The sequence below is a fragment of the Molothrus ater genome, chromosome 1, assembly GCF_012460135.2.
Source record: "Molothrus ater isolate BHLD 08-10-18 breed brown headed cowbird chromosome 1, BPBGC_Mater_1.1, whole genome shotgun sequence".
NCBI lineage: Eukaryota > Metazoa > Chordata > Aves > Passeriformes > Icteridae > Molothrus > Molothrus ater.
Window position 1 is genome coordinate 20136954 of NC_050478.2, and position 23052 is coordinate 20160005.

Genomic DNA, 23052 nt, shown 5'->3' on the forward strand with positions numbered 1-23052 from the left:
AAGAATAGAAAATCTCTTTTTATATTTCATCATTAAAAGTAAATTAATTCTAAAGGCCAAAGTAAAATATCTTTTTGAAAGCAATGTAAATGTGATATACAGTTACCTGAAAAGGTAATTTCTCAGCCACACTTCCTACAGTTATATCAACTTTTTTCCAGTTCATCTCAGGCAATCCTGAAATGTCATGTAATTTTTCCAAACTTCCATTTAATGTAGTCCTCTTAAAGACAGAAAGCTGGGAATCTTGAGATAACCAGTACCAAAATCTAACCTGTTGAAAGATTTTTTTAATGAAAAGCTTTAAAAAATATATAATCAGTCTGCAATAAATTCAGTACCAAGTAATATATGTACATCATAACAAAGGAAGACATGATGGGTCTAAGCACAAACTTGGCACAAAAGATAGGGATGTTTGAAATCACAGAATGTTGAGGAGCAGTACCATGTCAAATGACAAGACTATATTTAAAACTAAAGCTCATTTTTACAATTTACTTTTAACTTCTATGTATCAACTGATGCAGACTGAATGATATAACTTCCCTTAATTTCTTTATCATAGTAAGCACTTAGAGACTTCTCAAAGATTATTTTTCTTTACAAATGCTGAATATATGACAGTTTCGTAGGCACGTTAATCTCAGAAGAGCAATCACTGAGATTCTTGTATGAAGGAAACCTTATGATCTGTTATTTCCAAAATCAACATAAATGAATACAGAAGACAGATTTTTAAAATCTATTCATCTCCTGAAACAAGCAGATTGACCAATATACAAGAGGAAAATACAAAAACTGTATGGGTGAGACTGCTTGTGAGGCAGAAAAGATAAGAAAACAGTGAGAATCACAGTTCACTCCCCTGCAATACAGAGTAATTTAATAAATTTAATTTATTTTTTGTACTGATACATTATTTTTTTAATAATACCCAGGCAAAAATTCAGCTGAGAACTGAGGGAAAGAAATAAGATTTTCAAAGACTAATTTTTTTCTTTCCCCCTGAGTCCTTCCTGCTTCTCTACACAAAGATGAAAATTTCTTCAACTGCAGTATCCTTACTTCCCTGCAAAAGCCTTGATATTGATAATACTTGTCTCTTCATGAAAGTAAAACAAGAGCTGGATCAGTCATGCAGAAATATTCCTGTTAAAACACTCTGCTACTTTTTAATATCATCTAGCTTCAGGTCTGGCAGACTCCATCTCTCAACATTTAATTTTACCACCTCTCATGAAAATCATGTCTTATATAAAATAGTCTTGATCCTTATTAATAAATTGAAATACTTTCATGTAACTCATTCCCCCAGCAAAAAAGCTTAAGAAATAGAAAGTAGCAGGTATACAAGCACTTTCCAAAGTGAGGTGTTGGAAGAATTACACTCTAAAAAATTTAGATGGCTTTGTCTTTCAAACAGCTTTTCAAACAAATTTATGTTTTCATTAAGTAAGAAATAATGTTACCTTCCTTCTTTATGTCTATATGTCCTCCTATATGATGACTATTGTTGGCATTAAAGAGCCATAAACACAGAGCTGGGACTAGAAATTTGCTTCTACAAGTGCAAAACCTTGAGCTAAATGAAGATGTTTCTTAGCTTACATCTACAAAAAGGCCCAGCTACAAGAAGCTGCAGAAAGAAGTTACTTCTAAGCTTCAATTAACCAGAAAGGAACAATATAAATCTGTTACCCTTCAACTCAAATATTTTTTTTTATCTACCAGAGCTAAAGAACTTGTAAAGCTAGTAATAAACATGGATCTCTTTGTGTAGATCCTTTTGTCCTCTCAGTGGGATATCCAACAGAGGGCATCATCTCACATTAATAGGCAGAGAGCATAACACATCCTACTGAGCAACCCCTACTCGTTGCTCTTTCCCAGAAATAAAAGTCTGCAGGGATAATGTGGCAGAAAGCCAAACTTCCTGTCCTCAAAAACACTCTCTGACAGACACGTACCGTTAGGTAAGAACTTGCTCTAGCTTTTGTTGGATCTAAGAATTTTAAATTCATTCAACACATGCATACTTATAATAAAACTTGTTTCTTTTCTGACTTTGAAGTCAAGAAAAAATATGTGCATCCCCACTGCATCTGTGTTTATTTTGAACGCAGACCAAACTCTGCAATAGATCTTACTAGAATAATTCATTGATTCAATATCAGTGGGTGCCCAGTTTGCCTTAAGGGTTTCTAAGATAAATTAATCTGAATCTGAAAGGTGCTTATCTCCTCAGCATCAAAGTCAACAAAAGTGAGATGGAGCTGTCTAAACAAATGTGCTGTGAATACAAAGGCTCTTGGGTGTCCCAGGAGTAGTGCACACACTCTGGGCTTCTGTGGGATGGTTCAGGACTTCTGAGTTCCCTGCAGCAGCATTCTGCTTGAGTTTATCCTGCATCTATTTTATTTCTGACCTTCTACAACACCAAGAAGTCATGTGAAGATTAAGAAGTGAGAGATTGCCTTGAGGGATTGCAAGGAACTGTTCTTGAATTGTTTCAGAGGCTTCTGCTCCTCAGCTGCAAGTGGCAGCTGTTCAGCTGAGATCTGGTAACGCACTGATGTGTGTAGTCCAAGTGAGCTGCAGTTTCAAGTAAAACAGATTTAGCTAAGCTAGCACTTGTTTCTGGTCCCTTCGATGAGATAAAACCTAAGAAGCCTAGATCCTGCTGGAATAAAATTCTGCTACTTGTTGGGACTTCTAAGTGCATCTCCTTATTTTATGACTTTTTCTCTTTTTTGTTTGAGAAAAGTTTTCTCAAGTGGAATTAACAGTTTCTGTTCTACATTGAGTCTTAAAAGTTAAGCAATCATTCTAAATTTCATTTTGTTTCTTTAAAGCCTCTTTTTTTCACAGAACATAATAAAATTATTTTGGCAAGCTTTCTCTGTCTTTTCCTTTTCTTCTCTCTGACTTTTTAAATGAGAAGGGATTATACAGTATCAGAAGAAAACCACACCATAACTACACAACTTCTCTCAAGTATGGCATAAGCATTGAAAAGTTACAGAACAGAAAATAAATTTAAAAAAAAAACCCTTAGGAAAAAAGAAATAAAAAGAAAAAATAGTTATAAAACTGAACCATGTCTATTAATTTTATTCAGTGGCCAAAAGGACAAATAAAAACACAGCTGTGAATGTAGTGAATTGTTGCTGTTCATATTTATTTCTTCAAGTTTTGTTTTAAAAATACAGAATTTTATTGAAAATTAAAACCACCTAGTTATAAAACTATTTTCATTTTTCATCTAATATTTTTCTATTTTTTGTCCCTCCTGATTAATTTTTTTCCTGGTACCTGTCTTGTTTTTCAGCTCAACCACTATCCTGGCTGGTTGCTTTTGCATTCCACTGCAGAGCCACAAGACATCTGACAAAAAAACATATTTCAAAGTAACTCCCAAGTACTGCACTGCACTTAAAAAGCATCCTCCTCAAAACATGAATTTAAATTTAGTGCATGTCTGGGGAATGGTGGCTAGTTCTCTCTGGTCACACCAACACAGCTGATATGCATAGTGACTTCAAACCATAGATGTCCTGTTATAGAGCCCTGGTTATGTGACTTTCCTGCCTGCAGACAACAGAGTGGCTGTTTGATGGAGCCCTGTTATCATTGTCCAGATACTTTTGCCAAAGTACACAAAAACCTGGAGCATGTCCTGAAATCTGAGTCACCTGCCGGGTGCTTTGAGAAAGAATAGTAATAATCAGATATAAAAATTTGGTAGCAAAACAGTAAAAATTACCTTCATCTCTGTCCTCCCAAAGCATTAGTCTTTAACTGCTTCCACTGGTATTGAAATAGAGCCCTCAGCAGCAGCACTTAGAGCATGAGGAATACCTGACCTGCATCAGCTGAGGGACAGGTCACAAACATGGGGACACTTCATATCAAACAGTTACCTGGCAGCAGGAGAGTCCAGGGGTGAGCTTGACAAGGAAAGGACTTCCCAGGTGAGACATGGCCATCTTTGTGCTCCTCTGATGTGATCCACTGAAGTAAATAAATGATCCTGTAAACAAATTTTATTTTAATGTCTGAGAAATATGTCATGTTCCAATGGCAAATGGCTACCTCAGAGAGGTAACTATATGCTTCATGAGACACATAAAGTTTATTCATAGATCAAAACAATCTAAACTGCTTTGCCATCAGTTCAGTCATTGTGGATAATGAGGAGGGTGTCATAACAGGCTGTGATGAGCAATATCTGTGTGGGTAAAGACAAAACAGAATTGCCAAATGCTCCTGGCTCTTCCCTCTTGTAAAATCATCATGACTGGTTCCAAAGACAAGGAGAGAGGGAGAAGAAAATAAAACTTTTTGGGCAGCCATTGCTAAGACTACCCTGTCACGGTGCCTGCGAGCACATAAACCCAAGGAAGTGACTACAGAGCCCCTTGAAGGCAGTTCAGGTGCTGCTTCTCTGAGAGCATTACTGTGCAGATATCCACTGCAAGTATTTTTTATCTCTCTGCTCTCTTCAAGCAAAAGCTTTAAGATCTCCAACCTTAAAACTCTACAAGTATTACCCATCACCTTCACGCATTGCCCATCCACTCTGCACAGACTGGGGAGAGCAGAGGAGCTGCAACACAGAGAGCCCTGGAGATCAAGCAACAGAGACCTCAGCCAAGATCCCTAAAGGACACATTTTAATTGGCTTAAATATTGTTTCAAAGAGAATTTAAACCAGAAATTATTTCCTTTAGGGTACAGTATTCACTGTCAGCACAGCCCAGCCACTTTTAAGCATGCTAACAATGTTGCAGACCACAGGAGCCAATGGAATAAGCTGTATTTTCTCATGGGGTCCACAGACTTGACATTGTTGTCTGTGCTAGTGGGGATGAAAGCTTAATTAAAGATCTAATCTGAACTCTGGCAAATGCACTGCATTTGGATTTGAACTGCAGCAGATGTGCTTCAGACAAAGGTAGGGAAGGATAAACATTTTCAAGGGGCCCTAAAGCAGCATATTTTGAATGCCGTCAGTGCTGCCTTTGCTGAATACTGAGACTTTTTCATGAAAGTCTATGCGAAACAACACTAAAGGCTCAGTCTTTTTTGAGCATTTATATTGCACATATTGCCTTACATCTTGGAAAATCAGCTATTGTGCTGCCACAGTCATACTCCTTAGCCACTTATTTCCCATGGATCTGTAATGAAGCCGAGGGTTAGGTCCAGCCCCACGCGAATAATGGCACTGCTTTAGCAAGGTTGGCACAAAGAGGGGACCATTCCAGCTCCCTGTACAAACTGGAATGCTGCATTCCACAGCATGAGGGAAGCTCCCCTCATTGGAATGCAAGGGTACTTCAAAGGACCCTCTTTAATTTGCAGCTGAGCCTCTACTGTAGCCTTATTAAGATCTTCATTAATCAAAAATTGCTACTGCCCTCCCCAGGAGAGAAGGGAGATGACCACTCTGCAGTACCAAAAGGAACATTTGCAACCTGAAGGATGGTGATTTAATGTTCGCAAAAACTTGCTCAGATTCTGGAATCCTAATTCTGAAGTCGTGGCTATAGCAGGCACAATGATAGATTGGTACAAAACCACCTCAGAAATACCTTTTCAGCTAATTTACACAGAGAATGCAACATTACTGGGCTTGAGAAATGGGGCATAGTAACCTCCAAATCTGCTTGAGGCTTCAACCTGCAGCAACACTGAAACAAGCTTGTAAAAATTCAGGTGTCAAAGCAACTGAAGTGAAGCAGCACATAGCTCCACATGGGTGCTGTTAATGTGATGCTAAGGCTGCCAGCAGCCTTCCTTCTGACCACATTACCCCTCAGATCTCATCAGCACCTAGAGCAAAGGTAGTGGCAGGCAGATCAGTGCACCCACCCTTCTGGAGCTTTGAGAGTTGGAAACCTGTAACACAGCAGTGTTTACATAAAGTGCTGTAATGTGGACCCAGTCCCACTCTACAGAGAAAATTAAATGAAAGATCAAAAAGCTGCTGAGAAAAGTGAGCAGCAACTTTGCCGCACTTCATCACGTGAGGACCAGCGGATAAAATATGACTGTTCATTTAGAATCATTCTATAGCAGGCACACACATGCTTTGCCCACTACTGTCGCTCAGGTGACTTTTAATCCTGAGGCTCCTATACCTGAGGAGGAATACTTAAATGTCACATTTCTTGAACATGAGCATGGAAGAGAAGCATGGAGGTCTGGCTGCAGATAATACACATAATTAAATAAATATAAATTAAAGGGGCTCTGGACCCAGATTTTATCTCCACTGGAAGCAGTGCAATAGATACATTTTAATAAAATTAAAGTCACAGAACACTTGTCAATATTATTTGACAATGAAAAACATGCTTGGTAGTTTTATTTTTATGGAGTGTGCTATAATAACATTTTCACTTTGGAAAAATATTTTTAACAGTCCTCTTCTGGAATAAAATGGTTTTCCAGCTGAATACATTGTATGGCAAGTATAGGCTGAAGGAAGGACAACTCTTTAAAGGAAATTATCCTCCCTCTATTTTTCCCAGACAATATGGATTAATTTAACTGCAAAAAGCTGCTTGTCCAAATAATGCTTCCAAGAGTGGCCCCTATGTGAATATTGGGTAAACAATGGTTATGATATGCACAAACAAAGTCAGCTGTCAGGTCAAAGGTCAGTATCTCAAAAAAACTGCATTGAGTCTCATACCTCACTGATTGTGCCAGCCAAAAATAAGGGTTACAAAGACAGAGTAACTAGATCACAGCTAAAAAATATTATCTCAACAGACTGGCTTTCCGTAGCACATTACCTGTGTTATTTACATACTGTGTGGCATCCATTTCAAACCAGTTTTTATTATCAGCCTGTGACCATTTACAAGTAGGAATTTTCATGACAGAAGGAGAAAAATAATAACAAGCCTCACCATGGCCCATATTATTTGTATGACCTCTGCCAGGAAGTTCTCTGCCCCAGGGAGCCTGTCCTTTCATTATGTTCCAGTCAGCATCACCTTTGCTCAGTGGCTTCCATCCACAAAGGTCAGTCTCAAAATCACATAAGGTGTAATTAGCTGTGGTAAGAACAACAACAAGAGAGGATCAATAAGTTGAACTTGATGCAACAGTTTAATGCCACAACTCTGACTGTTTTGTACTTAGATGTACTTAGAGTGTTGAAAAAGCAAAAATATGTTGCAGGTTATTCAGAGGGATAATTAGTTCTAGAATACAGGTAACAGGTTGAGCAGGCCCTTCCTTTTTTAATCAAACTCAGAACCATGAAACAAACTACCTATAAGAGAATAAACATAGTAAAGAACTGTACATAGATTGCTGACATATTATAAAATAATATTAAATATGTTTTAAAGAAGAATTGCACTAGTAATTTAGTTATGAACATGTGAGAAAAATCAAATACATTTAGGCCTTAAAATATATGGAAAGCAAAGATGAATTAAGCTTTCGTTTAATTTATTTTTGAAAATGAGATTTAAATTTATCAATTATTCAGATTGCCTAGAAATTTTTATTGCAAAGTGAAAGACGATTTTCTCAGTTGGTATGGATTAGACCAATTTAAATTGTATAAAAATTTCACACACTCCTACATTGACTGAGTACAAATAATTATTTTTGATAGGAAATTTTTATACCCAGAGTTTTCTTTCCTGGTCCAGAACAGCTTCCCCAGGCCTACACTTAACTCCTGGGGTCACTTATTGCAATTGCAACCATTATTTTAGAACTGTATTTGTCACTTGCTGCTCCCACAGCACATTTATCTGATCATATCAGCCTCAGAAAAGATCATACATATTACTCCAATTTTCAGATTGTACAAAACCAAAATGAAATGCATCTTTCTTTAAGCACCATTGTAGCAAAGCTAAATAGTAAAAGTTCCCCAGTACTATAGAGGTTATTTGAGCAGCTAAATCTTAAGGTAGAAAATAAACCACAAATATCAGTGTCTCTTATCTGGGTTCACCATATACATTAAAATTTGATGGTGCATAGTTTTCTGCTTAGTGCAGCATATTTAGTTTAAAATGAAACTTGGTTAACTTATTTGATTAAATTTTCATGATTTTCACAAGGTATCTTTTTAATTAGACTTCAATTGCTAGTACATTAAGGTTGAATATGCAAATTGATATCCAAGACTAAGCTGTTTTGGTAATTAATACTATATCCAGACATTTTACTTTCCTTAGCTAAGCAGTCTTGAGAGAACCAATGTGACACAAAAAGACAAACATTCTTTGCTTAAATATCTCTGTCTCCTGGCCTCCCTAAACCCCACAAAAGGTCTTCTGCATAAACAGCTGACTGTTGTGCCTGCACAGGAATATCCAAAAAGACATCCATAAATGACCCTGTAGGCACCAAATAAAATGAGTTAAAATAATTGTTTAAATATGAAACTAAGATCAAGATAGTACTAATAACTATTATGTTACAGCTCTAAACGGTACTTAGCATGGAAACATTTTTTAAATTAATGTTGTCTTTTAACTGGAGGCATTTGGGACCTCAAGATTTGTTATGCTGATAAAAACAACAGCTTTTGTATGATCAGAGACCATCACTGCCCTTGCTGTTCAATAGGACGAGAGGTGTGGTGAAATCAGCATTTCTTACATTCATAGCCTGTAGTACAATTCCTTCTAACCCTATAGATATAGAAAGAAATGTATAAATAACCCTTTTTAGGGTGAATATATAAGCAGTGGGGGAAAAAAAGACATGCATACATAGCAAACCATGATCCCAAATGAAATTTGTTTTGTCCAGTCATTTTTTCAAACTTTATTCAAGTCTGAACACAATTATAAAGGCAGGAAGAACATTCATGGTGGTGCACTTTGGGGTGTTTTTTGGTTGATGTTTGTGGTTGGGTTTGGTTTTTGTTGCTGATGATGGTTGATTTGGGTTTTTTTTTTCTTTTGGGTAGTGAAGAGGAAATAGAATATGGTAATGCTCACCACACTTTAGATGCTAAATGGTTTTTATTCCACCTTTCACTTGAAATTTAAAACTCTAAACAAACGCCCAGTTATGCAGAAACACTGACCAGAGTCAATTACCAAACCCAAGTGTTGCCCCTATGCAGTATCTGGAAGTGTAAAAGTGTAAATATGTTGTAGAACATCTTGCCTGTGAGTGAAATGCACTTGTCCAAATTAACAGTCAAACTTAAACTTTATCCCTACCTAATTCTAAAAATTTAAGGGGTGCTTGTAAATGTTTAATCAAGCTTGAAAGAAAAGTTCTGTGCTTTGGCCAAAACCCAAATCCAAGTAAGAGAGTTTTTCAGTGTGTTTTTTCATTCCTCAAACATTAATCAACCTTAAGAAATGTGCCTTTCCTATCAAAAATTCAGCATTTTTATCTGAACCTTCAAGGGATTATAGATAATCTTTCTCTATCCATAGTAGGAAAATAAGTGACAGCCTATAGTTTTTGACTAGTCATGCTGCAGTTAAGTTTGACGTAAAACTCTTTTCTGATATATTTTATCCCTTCCTTCTGGAATTCTCAGCACCAGAGCTTATGTTTTATATTTCACTAGAAGGATTTCAATGGACTCCAACTGCAGATACGTTTTTGACATTTTGAGTGGAAAATAAGTCAGTTCTCTATTTTAGACCTTTATCTTTATAATTTGGCAGAACGGAAATGAAAATAGAAAGGAAAGAACAATTTGCTTTCATTTTAACAGTAAGAAAAATTTGAATTTTTCTTTTATTAAATTTATGTAAATACATCAGTATGGCTTAATTAATGAAGGAGTAAATTATTACACCATTTCTACAAAATCCAATGATGCAGCCAGGAAAAAAAATCTTGTTCCCCAAAAACTTCTTGAGTTTCAAGAATAAGCATAGGTTACTAAAGCCATTAAATACACTGAAAATATTTTTCGATGAATACAAGCAGTTTTCAACATATTAAAAAGAAAAAAAAAAACCCAACAGCAACAGCAAAAACAAAAAACAACAACCAGAAAGCCCCCCAAAAATCCAGGAAAAAAAGCACATATTTAAAGAGTACTAGGAGGTGAAACGGGAATGTTTTTTTCCTTGACTAGCTTATTCTATTTATTCCATCTCCTCATGATCCTCCCAGGGTAAAAAAAAGCAGTTCTGTTAACTAGGCTGTTTTATTGCTTCATCATTGCTGGCCTGCAAGTGCATGAAGGTTTTCAGTCCTGCTCTGAGAGCTCAACCAAATGAACACGAATGGGGACACTCAGTTGGTCCCTCCATCAGGTTGGTGTTTCCCTGAACAACAGTAGAGAATGAGGAGAGTGCTCTCCTCATTCAGTATGGCAGCACCAAAGTGGTTTTGGAATCTGGGGTAATAACTATCATTATGAACAGAAACCAAAGAACTTCTTTGTCATTAATATTTTTTCATTTCTGTCTAACATTTAATGTCATTTTGTGAAAGTGAAGGGTTACACATATACCTTCTTTCTGAGTGCCTGTGCACTTTCACTATTGGTTTGTGATTAATTTTATTTACCTAATACCTTTACTATTTATTAAACCCAGATGGCCACAGATCATCCAGCCTGACCTTCCTCATGTCATAAGTCATTAGACAGATGACTCATAACTCTCATAGGTGAGGTGGCCTCACATCATTCTGAAATGGCTCAGTTCCCTGGCTTAGGGTTAAGAGAGTGTAAGAGAATCTCGTGTCCACCCTTGGTCTGCAGAGATCAGGTTTGCTTGGAGTTGCTCTGGTGAAACACAAAGGCAGTGCTGCACAGTGCTGGTCAGCAGCAAAGTCTGTGAAAATACCATGGGTGCAACTTCTTGCTCTCCACATGCACATACGAGATCAATGAACAGAGACTGAAAATTTCAGGCAAATTCAGTGTCACAGAAAATGCACAAATGTTTAGTAAAAGTAATGTTTCAGACTAAGTGCTCTTTCCACTTCAGTGTTGAATGATAATAAAAATATTTGTGTCTGTGCTCACCTGCTGTGGAAAGTTGCAAGGATTTGCAATTGTAAATTGCTGTACTGTAAATGAAATGCTGTAAAAGCTACATGCCTTTAAAATTATACAGGTTTCCTTCATTCTACATATTCCATATTCATAAATTATACAAATCCTATGAAAAGCTGAGAATATTTAAGGTAATACCAGAGGTGTTGAATTAAAAGCAGAAGCAAAGGTGGCTGATTTAAGAAAGCTTCTAATTAAGCCAAATGGAAGTGATCCTCTTTCAGAAATACCTGTTGGATGACCCCACCCCACAATAATTTTGAATTTACATGGATGCTGATGAGCAGGTAATTTCAAGACACACTACTGCATCAAAGTGTGATATTACTTGAAAATAGCAAGTGCTTCCTAGACTTGTTTCCAAGCTGCAAGGAGTGCTAGTAACTGATTCATTTGTATTTATGGGTTTATAAGTGTTGTGAAGGTTATGTATAAATCATGTAAAATAATGATAAGTTTAGTGTTTGAAATATTAGTTATTTGACACAGTATTTAGTACAAAACTTTCTTTATATTGGGTGGGAAATAAAGAAAAGGCATCAGCATGAAAGGGATCTTTATAGTCCTTTAAATTATCCAAGTCCTGCTTCTCACTTTCTGTTCAAATATATTAACTAGGTTTTCATAATTTGTTATCATTCACTGAAATAAAAAATTTAGAAGTGATCACAAATAAGAGGTGTCAGAAAAGACATAATGAAAATGTAGAATTTAATAGAAAAATCTGTACTTTCGTGTACTTTCATAACTCCATTAGATTCATAGATTTTAACAACTCAAATAAAGATGGTTACTCATATACATAAGTGTTTCCTAAACAATTTCCTGCTTTTTGAGATTTAAGTCTCCTGGACTTAGATATATATTTATATAAATGAGCAGAGATTAAACAGAAAGATTAGGAAGAGCAAAATATTTATGTTTGTTCTTGTAATAAATTCTGTTATTATAACACAACTCATGTCAAATCAACATGACCAAAAAGTAACACTATTTTTAAGTTCCTTATTATAATGAAACAAAGAAATTCTTAAAGGAGGGGAATCCTTCACATTAAGTACCAGCTGTCTGCCATTGTTTTTGCTCAACAGCAGATCTGTCAGCTCTTTCAGGACCTGAGAACACTTCAACAAAGGAAACTACTGAGCATGTGTCCAAGGATAGATGCTAAAAGACCTAATAAAGGCTAAAACATGCATCACTGTACCAGATAGGAAATTTTACTGAAAATCCATATGAATAAATATAGTCAACTCTAAACATCATGGAGGACAATATCAAGATCTTGTGGAAAATTGATATAATGGGAATAAAAGAACAAAGGACAAAAAAAAATTTTTTTCTTTATGCCTTTTTTCCTCAATACTATAGAAAGTGTCTGAAAGATTCTAAGCTGATCAAACTGCTGAGTAGCTATATTCCATTAGGGCTGTCTTTCCTGAAAAGGAGTGTGGGAAGCATGCAAGACAATATTATCCATTGAAATGGGCCAACTTTAACAATAGTTATTGCTATTTTAAAGATGGCACTTTTTTGTGTGCTCTTTCTTCTCAGCCAGTAGTCAGAGAAATAAGCAACTACTTTAGTATTATACTTCAGGAAAGAACCTTTTTCCACCCTCTTTTTGGGGGATGAATATACTTTTGTGCATTGCTCCAATGAAATAATACCTCTTCAAACTGTGAATATCTCAACACATAGTTAAGCAAACAATCCCTATTCCTCAGTTTCAACTGAGTGTCATATTTTCTTTAATTTGAAGAGACTTAGTGGAGAATCAGCACCAGTAGAAAAACCAAAGTTAATTGCAGAAGCAGCAGCAGACAATGGAGAACTAGGCAGAGATTTTGAAGAACATTTTGCACTGATTGTGGCTCTCATCATTCCTTGTCCCAACATCATAACTCTGGAGATTCCACAAAGGACAGTGTTGAGACCATTGGGTCATTCTGACATTTCCTTCTTGTGACAAATCTCCATTTTTCTGACCCATCAACATCACCACAACAGAGGAAATATTCCCAAAAAATCTACTGTGATCTTTAAAAGACTGACTAGATCTAGGTAATTTTTAATCTTTTGGTTACCTAACTTAAATGTCCAGTGTCTGAGGCACAGGCCTGTAAGTGTTTGGAGTTATCTTCAGTTTCATCTTGTGTAGTATGATTAGAAGCTCCCTTCAACTGCAACAATTATTTTTCATGATCTTTTGAAACCTAAAAATTATTTTTTTTATTTCCAGTTGCTCTGCACCACAATTCTTTTTAATTGTTATGAAGTAGGATGGCTAAATTGCTGAGAAATAAAGTCCAGCTTTGAAAATACAATTCACTTTCATTCCATTCCTCCCAAAGAACTTACAAGGACTCTCCACATTCTTACCCATGGAGGTAGGACAGACACAGCATAGGGTCAAGCCTTGTAAAAATCAAAAAGAGCTCTCAGAGAGGGTGCCCTTACAGACTTTCACGTTTGCTTAGATTCTACCCAGAGATAAAACAATATATACCTTCCTATTTAAAATGTTATTTCAGCATTTGCACATACTACTTGTTTCAGAGATAGTTCCCACATGGTTATTTAAGTAATTGAAAAAAATTAAGTATTCTGACTGTGAGTTAAAAAAATGGCTTGCAGTCACAAATATTTCCTGAAGTCTCATCAAGGAATTAGAAAATAAAATATTATCAGTGTTTTTAATCCTGCTACCTTGAGCAATACACAAAATTTTAATTGGCACCTCCCAGCAGCAATATATATCATCACTGGTATCTTAAATATGTGTACATTGTTTAGGTTAAACACATATTTAAGTGTTACTACCACAGGCAAACATACATACTTTATGCATGCCCTACAGTATTAATTTTAGAAGTGATAGGGTCCCTAAAGACGTTTTCACTTGGAGATCTAAAATTATTCAGAATTATTACAGACATTTTTCAGTAATTTTTTAATTTTCTTTTTAGTCTTGATTGTACAGTAGAAACCATGGTTTCTAAACAAACTTACCTTCAGCTGCAAATATAATGAAGATGCAGCTTCTGAACTACGTTTTTGTGGTGATTTGCATCATAGTGCAAATATAATGTCACTTAATGCATTTTCTGACAGTAATTCACAAAGAGTCTAAATGAGAAAACTGTTCAGAGAACAAATCCCAAGGCAGATATCATTCCCTTGCAAATTAGGGTTATAAAAGTGGTATACAGGGAATATATTTAAGCAAAAACACAGTAAATGTTGTATTTTAGCAGATTATTAAATAAATTACCAGCTGTATCTAAAACATGATGATGAGGCCAGACAGAGGAACACAAAGCAACGGAAAGAAGAAAATGCTATGAACATTTTCTCTAACCTGTATGTTATTAAATATTTTGGGGAAAAAAAGTCATAGGAATTTAATATATTTTTTCTAGGGATTTGTTGAAGGGAAATGTTTAGGTTTCACAGCACTCCTCAGCAGGCTGTCCCCCTAAAGCAATGGGGTTCACTCACAGCAGGTGGCTGGGTCCTCGTCGCTGCCACCAGGGCAGTCCCGGTGAGAGTCACAGGCTGATCCGGGGGCCATGGGCTGCCCATCCCTGCAGGGAGGGTCTTCCCAGGAGCACAAACCTGCTGGCTCTGATGGTGCAGCATCCAGGAGCTGGATGCTACTCAGGCAGATGAAACCTGCCCTCCTCTGGAGTTCTCCTTTAAACACAAGCTGTCAATAAAATATTTGCATTAACAAACAGCGGAGTGAAATCGATTTCTATTTGCACAAAAAAAGTTCTAGGTGTAAAAAGTGCTTCATAATTTCCATTGCAAAACTCTGATACATTTCAAACCAGAATTTGAAATTTTATATGCCTATCTCAGGTTGAAATTATGGAAAATTTTAAGCTGAAGTTTGATGAATTCCAAGACTGAAGTTAAAAAGAAAACGTATATTTTAAAGAAAAATTCCTAGTCTCATAAACCTTTAGCTAAAAATTAGTAATGCCCCTGTGCTTTAGAAAGGTGTCCTGAAATTTAATATCTAAAGACTCAATCTTCCTTTCTGAAGTGTCTTCAATAGCTCATTTTGCAGATCCTCAAGAGAAAATTTCAATTTTTAGGTGTGTAAATTGGGCTGGGGACTGTCCTCAGACACCAGTTGGCATAGCAGAATTTAACAATGGATAATTGTTTCATCACATAAAATAAAATACATGCACCCAGTCTCTGCTGTGGGTTGGTCCCTGCCTGCTTGCAGTCCTGGAACTGTTCTGGGCACTGGATTGGAGGTGGCCGATTTGCTTAGGTCAAACCTTTCTAGAACCATGCCAATGTTTTAATTATTTGGACAATCACACACCAATCCTGGGCCTGTGCCTTCCCCCTGCTTATTTTACTGCTCTTGACATGGACACAGAGATTCAAGGAGCATTTCTCTCTCTGACAGAGTTCCCTTGCTCTGAGCAGATTTAGCACAAGCTGATTTATAGCAACGAAATTCCAGAGGAGCATCTGTTGCTCCTGGGCATGGTGCAGCCCAGCTCTGCTGGCTCTCAAAGCAATGAAATTATCCCATTTGTGCTCTCGAGGTTTCTTTTACCTGAGTTAGAGCAGTAAGCAGGAGGAAGAAAGCTTGGATTAATCAAAAAGATTAGGATGGCAATAAAAGAAAGCACTGAGAAAAAAGAGCAGGAGTTGGAGGAATAAATAAAAATGGATTTGTGGGTTTTCCCAGGCTGGGACATGACCAAAGTGTGAGTCTCAGAAAGCAGTTATGTGCAAGGGTCAGAAAGGACTGTGTTAGAGTATCTGACAAAACAGAAGGAAAGTGGAACAGATCTGATTTGGGGCATAAACAGAGGGGTCTAGCACACTCCCTAAAGCCTGGGAATTAGGTTGGGGTGAAATCAAGAGGCATTTTTCTTTCTAAAACATGAATTATATAGGTCATTGTCTTCCACTAGAGAAAATTTCTTCAAAATGACAAAAGTCATCTAATGCTTCCATGCTCTCTCTACCTTTTTTCAAAAAAAAAAAAAAAGAATGCTGTGCTGAAAATATGAAATAAGCACAAATTTAAAAACAGTATGTTTCCTTCCCTAAGTGCAAGGGATCCTTGCAGTTTTTGCACAAGAATACACAGTTTGGGCTTCCTATTCATATATATACAACCTAAACAGATGCATATTTAATTTTAGATACTACAGATAACTTAATTACACATCTACTTGTTTATTCAAAATTGTGCTCATGGGAAAAGGAGAGACAGGCAACAGCACACACTTAGAACCTACTAACTTACTTAAATGCATTCATTCTAACATCTGTCAAAACATCAATTCCTGCAGTGGGCTTACTTTTTGTCCTTTTAGCTGATTGCTGAAACAGTACAAGATGATGTTTACTTACAGAACTACAAAAAATTGTAAATGGAAAGTTACTTAAAATGGAAATGTGTAAATTAATATAAAAATTAAGTAGCTGCAATTTAGCATTTATCTCTGCGTCTGAAATTTCAAGGAGAAGGTATCTTCCCAAATAGTGGTTTCCATAATTTCACTGAAGTTCCACAAAGATCATTAACATCATATCACTTAACGGTATATATACATTTAAATGAGTTGGCAATTCCTGAGCTGGACTCAGATGACTAATTAGAGTCAGATGAGATTTGGATTCATTTTCTTGCACATTACTCAAATGCAGCAGCTTCTGTGTGTCATGTTTGTGTAGATGTTTTCTTGAGGTACAGCCAGAGATTTACTCATATTGAAGAAATGAAAAAATAGCAAGACATTCAATATACACACAATTTTAACAAATTTTTAGGCTTCCTAGATTATTTACAAACAACAAAGGATCTTCAAAAATTGAGCACAAGCCTTTTTCATTCATTACCTTTATATTTTCTAGCTCTGTTGGTAGCTGTATATTCACCTTGACCCATTCCTTCTTAGTCATGATGTTGCTTTCCCACAAGATATGCTCCTCCTGTAAAATGTAGAAAACAATGTAACAAAGATAATTTTTGTTCCTCCAGAAGCTATTGAGGCCATCTTTTCATCTCCCAGCCAAACAGTCACCATATAAAAAGTTACTCTATGTGAAAAAATACGGCTTCTCATATTCATTTGCAATCTTTGCACTGAGGTCTGTTGAAGAGAGGGGAAATAACACATGTTCATTGTGACTAAACAGACTAATAATACAATTATCAGGAGTTGAGTTGGTAGAATTAACATTAATTAATATGTAAAATAAGCCATGTTATTGCTGAATTTAACAATATGTTTCCATGGTGTTCTCAACATAAGGTTCCTTTTCATAAATAACTGCTTATATTATGTTGTGTAATTAATTAGATTTAGTTCTCTTAGAACAGAAGTTTGGGTCTGCCAGAATTACCCAGTCAATTGTGCTAATTTTTTTTTTTTAAATCTGTAAAGCAAGCACACAGAGTAACACCTAACAACTTTTACTCATGATCTGAATTACCTCAATCCTCCCATTTTAATTCCACCTCCTAAGGGTAACAGGAAGAGTGCTACAAATGGTAAGGCTCCCTTTATGCAAGCCCTTTTGATTCAATAATCTGGCAGAAGTATCTCACACTCGCTCTGCTTCTGGTCATGATCCCGCTTGGAACATACTGAGGCATAAAGGAGAGAAGGAAGAAATTTGAACTTTATATACCCACACAAAATCTTTTCAAGAAGCAGTTGCAAAATAGAGCAAAACCAAAAAGACAGAAAAAACCCGCAGGAAAAGTTTAGGCTATACATACAATCCGACTCACTATTAAAAATATCAAATATTGAGACTCCTTTTAGGAAGCTGCAAAGTATTGGTCATACCTTTTCCACAAAGAATATTACAGAATTAGTGGCAGTTCAGAAAATGATGCAAAGCGGGATAAGAGAAATGGAGAGTCTCTTGTATGACAAGAAATTGAGAGTATAAAAACAATTTATCTTACAGGAGATTAATAAAAGGGGTTACGATAGGCATGTGAAATGTTATCAGTACTATAGACAAGGACAGTTATCTTTTTTTCTGTTTTATAATATAAAAGAGAGGAGAAATGTGCTTTCTACTGCTTGATAGGCTGTGAGCCAGCAGAAGAACATCGAAATGATTTGTGATGTACAGACAATTAGTGCTCTTTTCTTACCATGGCCATTCTGATATATTAGCAAAGCTGGAAGATTAAATCCCCATCGAACATGTGTTCAAAGATCACAAAAAAAAAAAGAAAATAAATTTTGGATAACTGCAAGACAAGGCCAAGGCAACACACTAATTTCAAACACTCGATGACAGAAGAGATCACATGGCATACTTGATTTCAGAAATAAAAGTCAGCTGCGAGTTTCTACATTAGTATAGGATGTATTCGTTCAATTCTTTACATGACATATTCAGCAAAAGTCTTTCAATATTGAGAACACCTCATTCTGTGTAAAACTTACTTCATTTTACTAAATAATTCCGTTTCCAAAGGACATCTTTCAGCCTAATCATATCTTAGGCACATATGATACACAGAAAAGGATGATGTACTTGGAACCACACTGCATGGAAGGTTAAAACCTTCCTGTTTTAAAACCTTAAACCATAGCCTGTGGTTAAATTTCTGCTTTTATTTAACATGCTCCCTCCCCACCTGCATGTACAAACCCTTCAAACACATTTGTATATCTTTTGGGAAGCACTGTATTTGCTGAGTATTTGACTGGATGCACCTTGATACTGTAATTTTGTTCACATCCAGATAACAACTTGGAAACCCAGCCCCATGGCCATTTTTCTCCCAAGCTAGCTTTACTAAAGCAGTAGTAAATAGCTTGTAGCAATAAACTTGAGTTTTCTGTACAGTAGCTAGACCTTCTGCGACTTTTATTTACACCGAAAGCTGTAAAACTCCTCAGATGAAAGAGTATTTAAGCAGATTTTACCCTGTAATTTTATACAGCTCTAAAAAGTCAAAAATATCATTTCCCTTATTCACAGTACTTGTAGTATTCACCCTGCTTGTCCTATTCTTCCACCTCTTTGCTACAAATGGGTTAACCCCTCTAGCACATTCCTTGTGTCACTAGCCTTCCTCCAAAATATGGAAGGTGTTGTTTTTCCAGTACTTTCCTTCAAGATTTATTTTGGTGATGCAGGGGAGCTGTTGCTCAAGACAACTTTACACTATTCCCCTTACTGTGATATATTACTATCAATAAACAACCTTTTGTAAAGCTAAAATGGGCAAGAATTGTTCCTTTTCCCCACAATGTTTTTTTTTTTTCTGACATAATGCCACTCAGATTTGAAGGATGGAAGAGAAATCACAACTTTTTATAAAGGTCTCCATCTATAAAATATTTTTATCATTTTTTTGACATTTCTCTTTCGATACATGCACTGCTGTGCAACTGCACCCATTATTTTGTCCCTACTTCTCTTTCCAGAGAGTAATTTGCAACAAAAGCTTATTTTTCCCCCCACAATGATTAATCAACTTTACCTTCTGCAGAGGAGTGTACTCACATGACTTTTGCAAGTGTTGTTGAACACACAGAAAAATTTTAGTGCATTAGGATATAAATATACTTGCATGTATAAGCATTAGTTGAAATCATCTTTTATTGCCTAATTTCTGGATCTTTTAAAGCCATAAAAGATGTAAAGATTAAGGCAATAAAAGGAAGAAAAATAAGCCCATTATTTAAAGGGAGTAACAAAAAAGTAATGAACAGCAAGTGATAGACTCAACATGATGTTATTTGGTTTCCATTTTTACTGAAAATATTAAAATTTATCAGTCAGTTAACAGACTAATTTTGCTAATTGAATGTGCAAACTGGGGAATGAGATGCTGGAAAGCAGAGCCATGGAAAAGGACCTGGTCCATGGCAAGTTAAACCTGAGCCAGCAGTGCCCTGGCAGCCAGGAGGGCCAACCCTGTCCTGGGGGGCATCAGGGACAGCATGGCCAGCAGGGCAAGGGAGGGGATTGTCCTGCTCTGCTCTGCACTGGGGCGGCCTCACCTCAAGTGCTGGGGGCAGTTTTTGGTGCCACAATATAAAAAGACATTTAACTGTTAGAGTGCCCAAAGGAGGGCCATGAGGATGGTGAAGGGCATTGAGGGGAAGCTGTGTGAGGAGCAGCAGAGGTCTCTTGGGTTGTTCACCTTGGAGGAGACTAAGGTAAAACATGATTGGAGTCTACAACTTCCTCAGGAGGGGAAGAGGAGGGTCAGGCACTGATCTCTTCTTTGTGGTGACCAGTGACAGGACCTGAAGGAATGGCCTGAGTTGTGTCAGGGGAGGTTTAGGTTGGATATTAGGAATAGATTCTCCACCCAGAGGGTGGTTGGGCACTGGAACAGGTCCCCAGGGAAGCGGTCACAGCGCCAAACCTGACAGTTCAAGAAGCATTTAGACAATGCTCTCAGGCATGTGGTGTGACCCTTGGGGTGTCCTGTGCAGGGCCAGGAGTTGGATTTTAATGATGCTAGTGTGTACCTTCCACCTCAGGACATTCCATGATTCTGTGAATATTTTATGTTAGTAGAACAGTTAATATTGCTAAATGGAAATTCAAATATGAACTAGAATAGACAAATAATGTTAAAAAACACATATAAGCCAGAAGTACTAAAACTGGAATGGAATCACCTTTTTAAGTAAAGGTTGCATACTGGAAGAAATATTTTAATATCAACAAGCTCTGAGAACTGAGGAGAATGTGTAGGAAATCAGACAATCGGGAGAACAAAGAACATATATGGCAGCTAAGGGATAAATACAGAATATGCAATTATAGCCAAGATGCTGAACAACTCTTAAGACACTAGAACAAATTTCTAGCAACCTTGTAAGCAGCTAGAGAATTAGAAACTGAGGAACCTTTATTAGCTGATTCTGAAGAGGAGCAAGTCGTATTTAGCTGTGTAGTTTGTTTGGGTTTTTTTTAATCATAAACAGACTTGAAAAAATAGTTATTTTACTTCATTAAGGTTTTTAAACAATCTCATAAACCACATGCTTTAAAAAAATTGTGGTGATTTGGTGCAATGAAATTACTGTAAAATGTGTGTGCAAATAGAAATATGAGCTTATTTCAAAGAGGAGATGTCAATAGTTTTCTATTAAACTAAAAGAAAATTATAATAAAGTTCTGCAGAGGTCTGTTCCAGAACCTGATATAATTATAGTGCTGACTAACTCACTGGAGAGTGTAGAGAGTCAGATGAAAAGTAAATTTTAAAACAATATGAAAATACTGTAGTGGGAGGAATTACAAGCACTGTGAAGGACAACATTGGCATTGAAAATCATCTCAGTATACAGAAACCAGTTTCCAAACCAATGAGGCAGAGTTCAAAGATATATGAGTCACAATAAAGAAAGAAAAATCAAATAGTCAAATGCAGTAGTGCTTAATGAAGAGTAGTTTGGCAAGCCAGCAAGAATAGAGGAAAAGCTGCAGATTATCATGGACTGCATAGCAAATGTAAGTAAACAACGGGTCTTCTGAGTGATACCGCAATGTCTATATTAGAAAATATGTTCACTTATCTTTGCTCTCTCTGTTGAAAGAGTGAGGAAGGCCAGGGATAAATTTATAACATCTGTGTCACTTGCCTCTAAGAACAGTACTGAAACTGTACATTGGGTATAATCCAGTCTCCAGGGGTGTTGGGCCTGTCAGTGCTGAGATTTAGCAAGAGTTATTTAAAGACAAGAGGCTTTGATCAATAAATATAGCGATAGGATGTGCAGGAAACTGCAAGGTACACAAAATAAAGAGGCTGTTTTGAATGACAGCTTCCAGGACAGCAGCCCTGTTGTCTTCCAGGGTCAGAATAAGCACGCAACCCTCACTTCTGGTACTTACTGTTGGCTAGTTTTGAAGATTCATTTGTCTTTCTAAAACAACCTAATGATTCAGTAGCAAAATGTGAAAAAGCCAACTCTCCCTTCATTTCATTTTAAGAAGTCTTAAACATGAGTGTGTATGTTGTTTTATTTTTCCTGAAGCTACCAGCAGAAGCTTATGGTCCTGAAGATTTTTCTGGCAAATTTTGCAGTATGAGTAACTCACATCATCTTTAAATAAGTCTCTGTGCAATAAATACACTTCTGATTGAAGGAGAAATTCAATAACTAAAACATAAAAGGGCTAAGAGAATCTGTGGAAACAGAGGGGACTGATGTAATAAATGCCAGAAAATGTTCTTCTAATGAGCATGTAAGGACCAGTTTATCAATTAATTCAATCTAGGCTCCTATCTCTATGGGAACTCAAATGTCATATGTCAGTTTTCTTATGGTTTTCATTTACATAATTTGCTCTGTTTTCAGGGAAAAACAACTCTTGAATTGGGTCCATTGATGCTGCTTAGGTGAACTGCTGAAATCAATATTCCTATTCTGTCTCAAGGTTGCTGAGAGTGTCATACCTGGGGATTTATTGGCAAGTACTATGGCACAAAAATCCATGCATTCTGACCAGAACACTGATTATGTTACAATTCCCTGACACAGTCATAGAAAAATACAACTACTGGCTTTTATAAATGAAACATGAGCAAAAGCCTGGAGTTGCTTTCATGAATATTCAAAGACACAATCAGAAAGAAATAAATTGTTTTCATTACCTGTCCTAATTTTAAGGCCTTTTGGTTGTGTTATACTTTGGGATTTTTAGCTTCTAATCTTTGTGAATGAAGTGGATCTAAAATTTAAATATGTATATTGTTGGGTGATAAGAATTCACCTCCAGCATCAAGATATGAGAGCCATTAACTGAATGAGACCAGCTCTACTGATCTTGTTTTCATGAAGTAGCAGTGCAAAGCATCAATTCTAACCTATCAAACCAGACTTCCAAAAGAGAACATCCTAATAGTAAAAAGTCTCACAAGGTAGGGGAGGTAAGAAAGATGGAAATAGTTACCAATGCTCAACTGACATTTGTGTTTCATTCTGGCAGGGCTCTTTTATCTACTAATTGGTAGAAGAATAGAAAAATTACTCCTCTAACACTTGGAC

The 23052-nt window shown here is 36.5% G+C and overlaps 1 protein-coding gene across 1 annotated transcript in view; it reads right to left on the bottom strand.

Annotated features, from left to right (window-relative positions):
- MALRD1 (MAM and LDL receptor class A domain containing 1) overlaps window positions 1-23052 on the bottom strand; it is a 234685-nt gene that overhangs the window by 190629 nt on the left and 21004 nt on the right. The window contains exons 8-12 of the mRNA XM_036396321.1: window positions 16904-16996; window positions 14525-14732; window positions 6924-7070; window positions 3924-4033; window positions 107-274 (exon numbers count right to left, since the gene is read on the bottom strand). Of these exons, the coding sequence (XP_036252214.1) occupies window positions 107-274; window positions 3924-4033; window positions 6924-7070; window positions 14525-14732; window positions 16904-16996 (726 nt within the window). The remainder of the gene's footprint in view (window positions 1-106; window positions 275-3923; window positions 4034-6923; window positions 7071-14524; window positions 14733-16903; window positions 16997-23052) is intronic.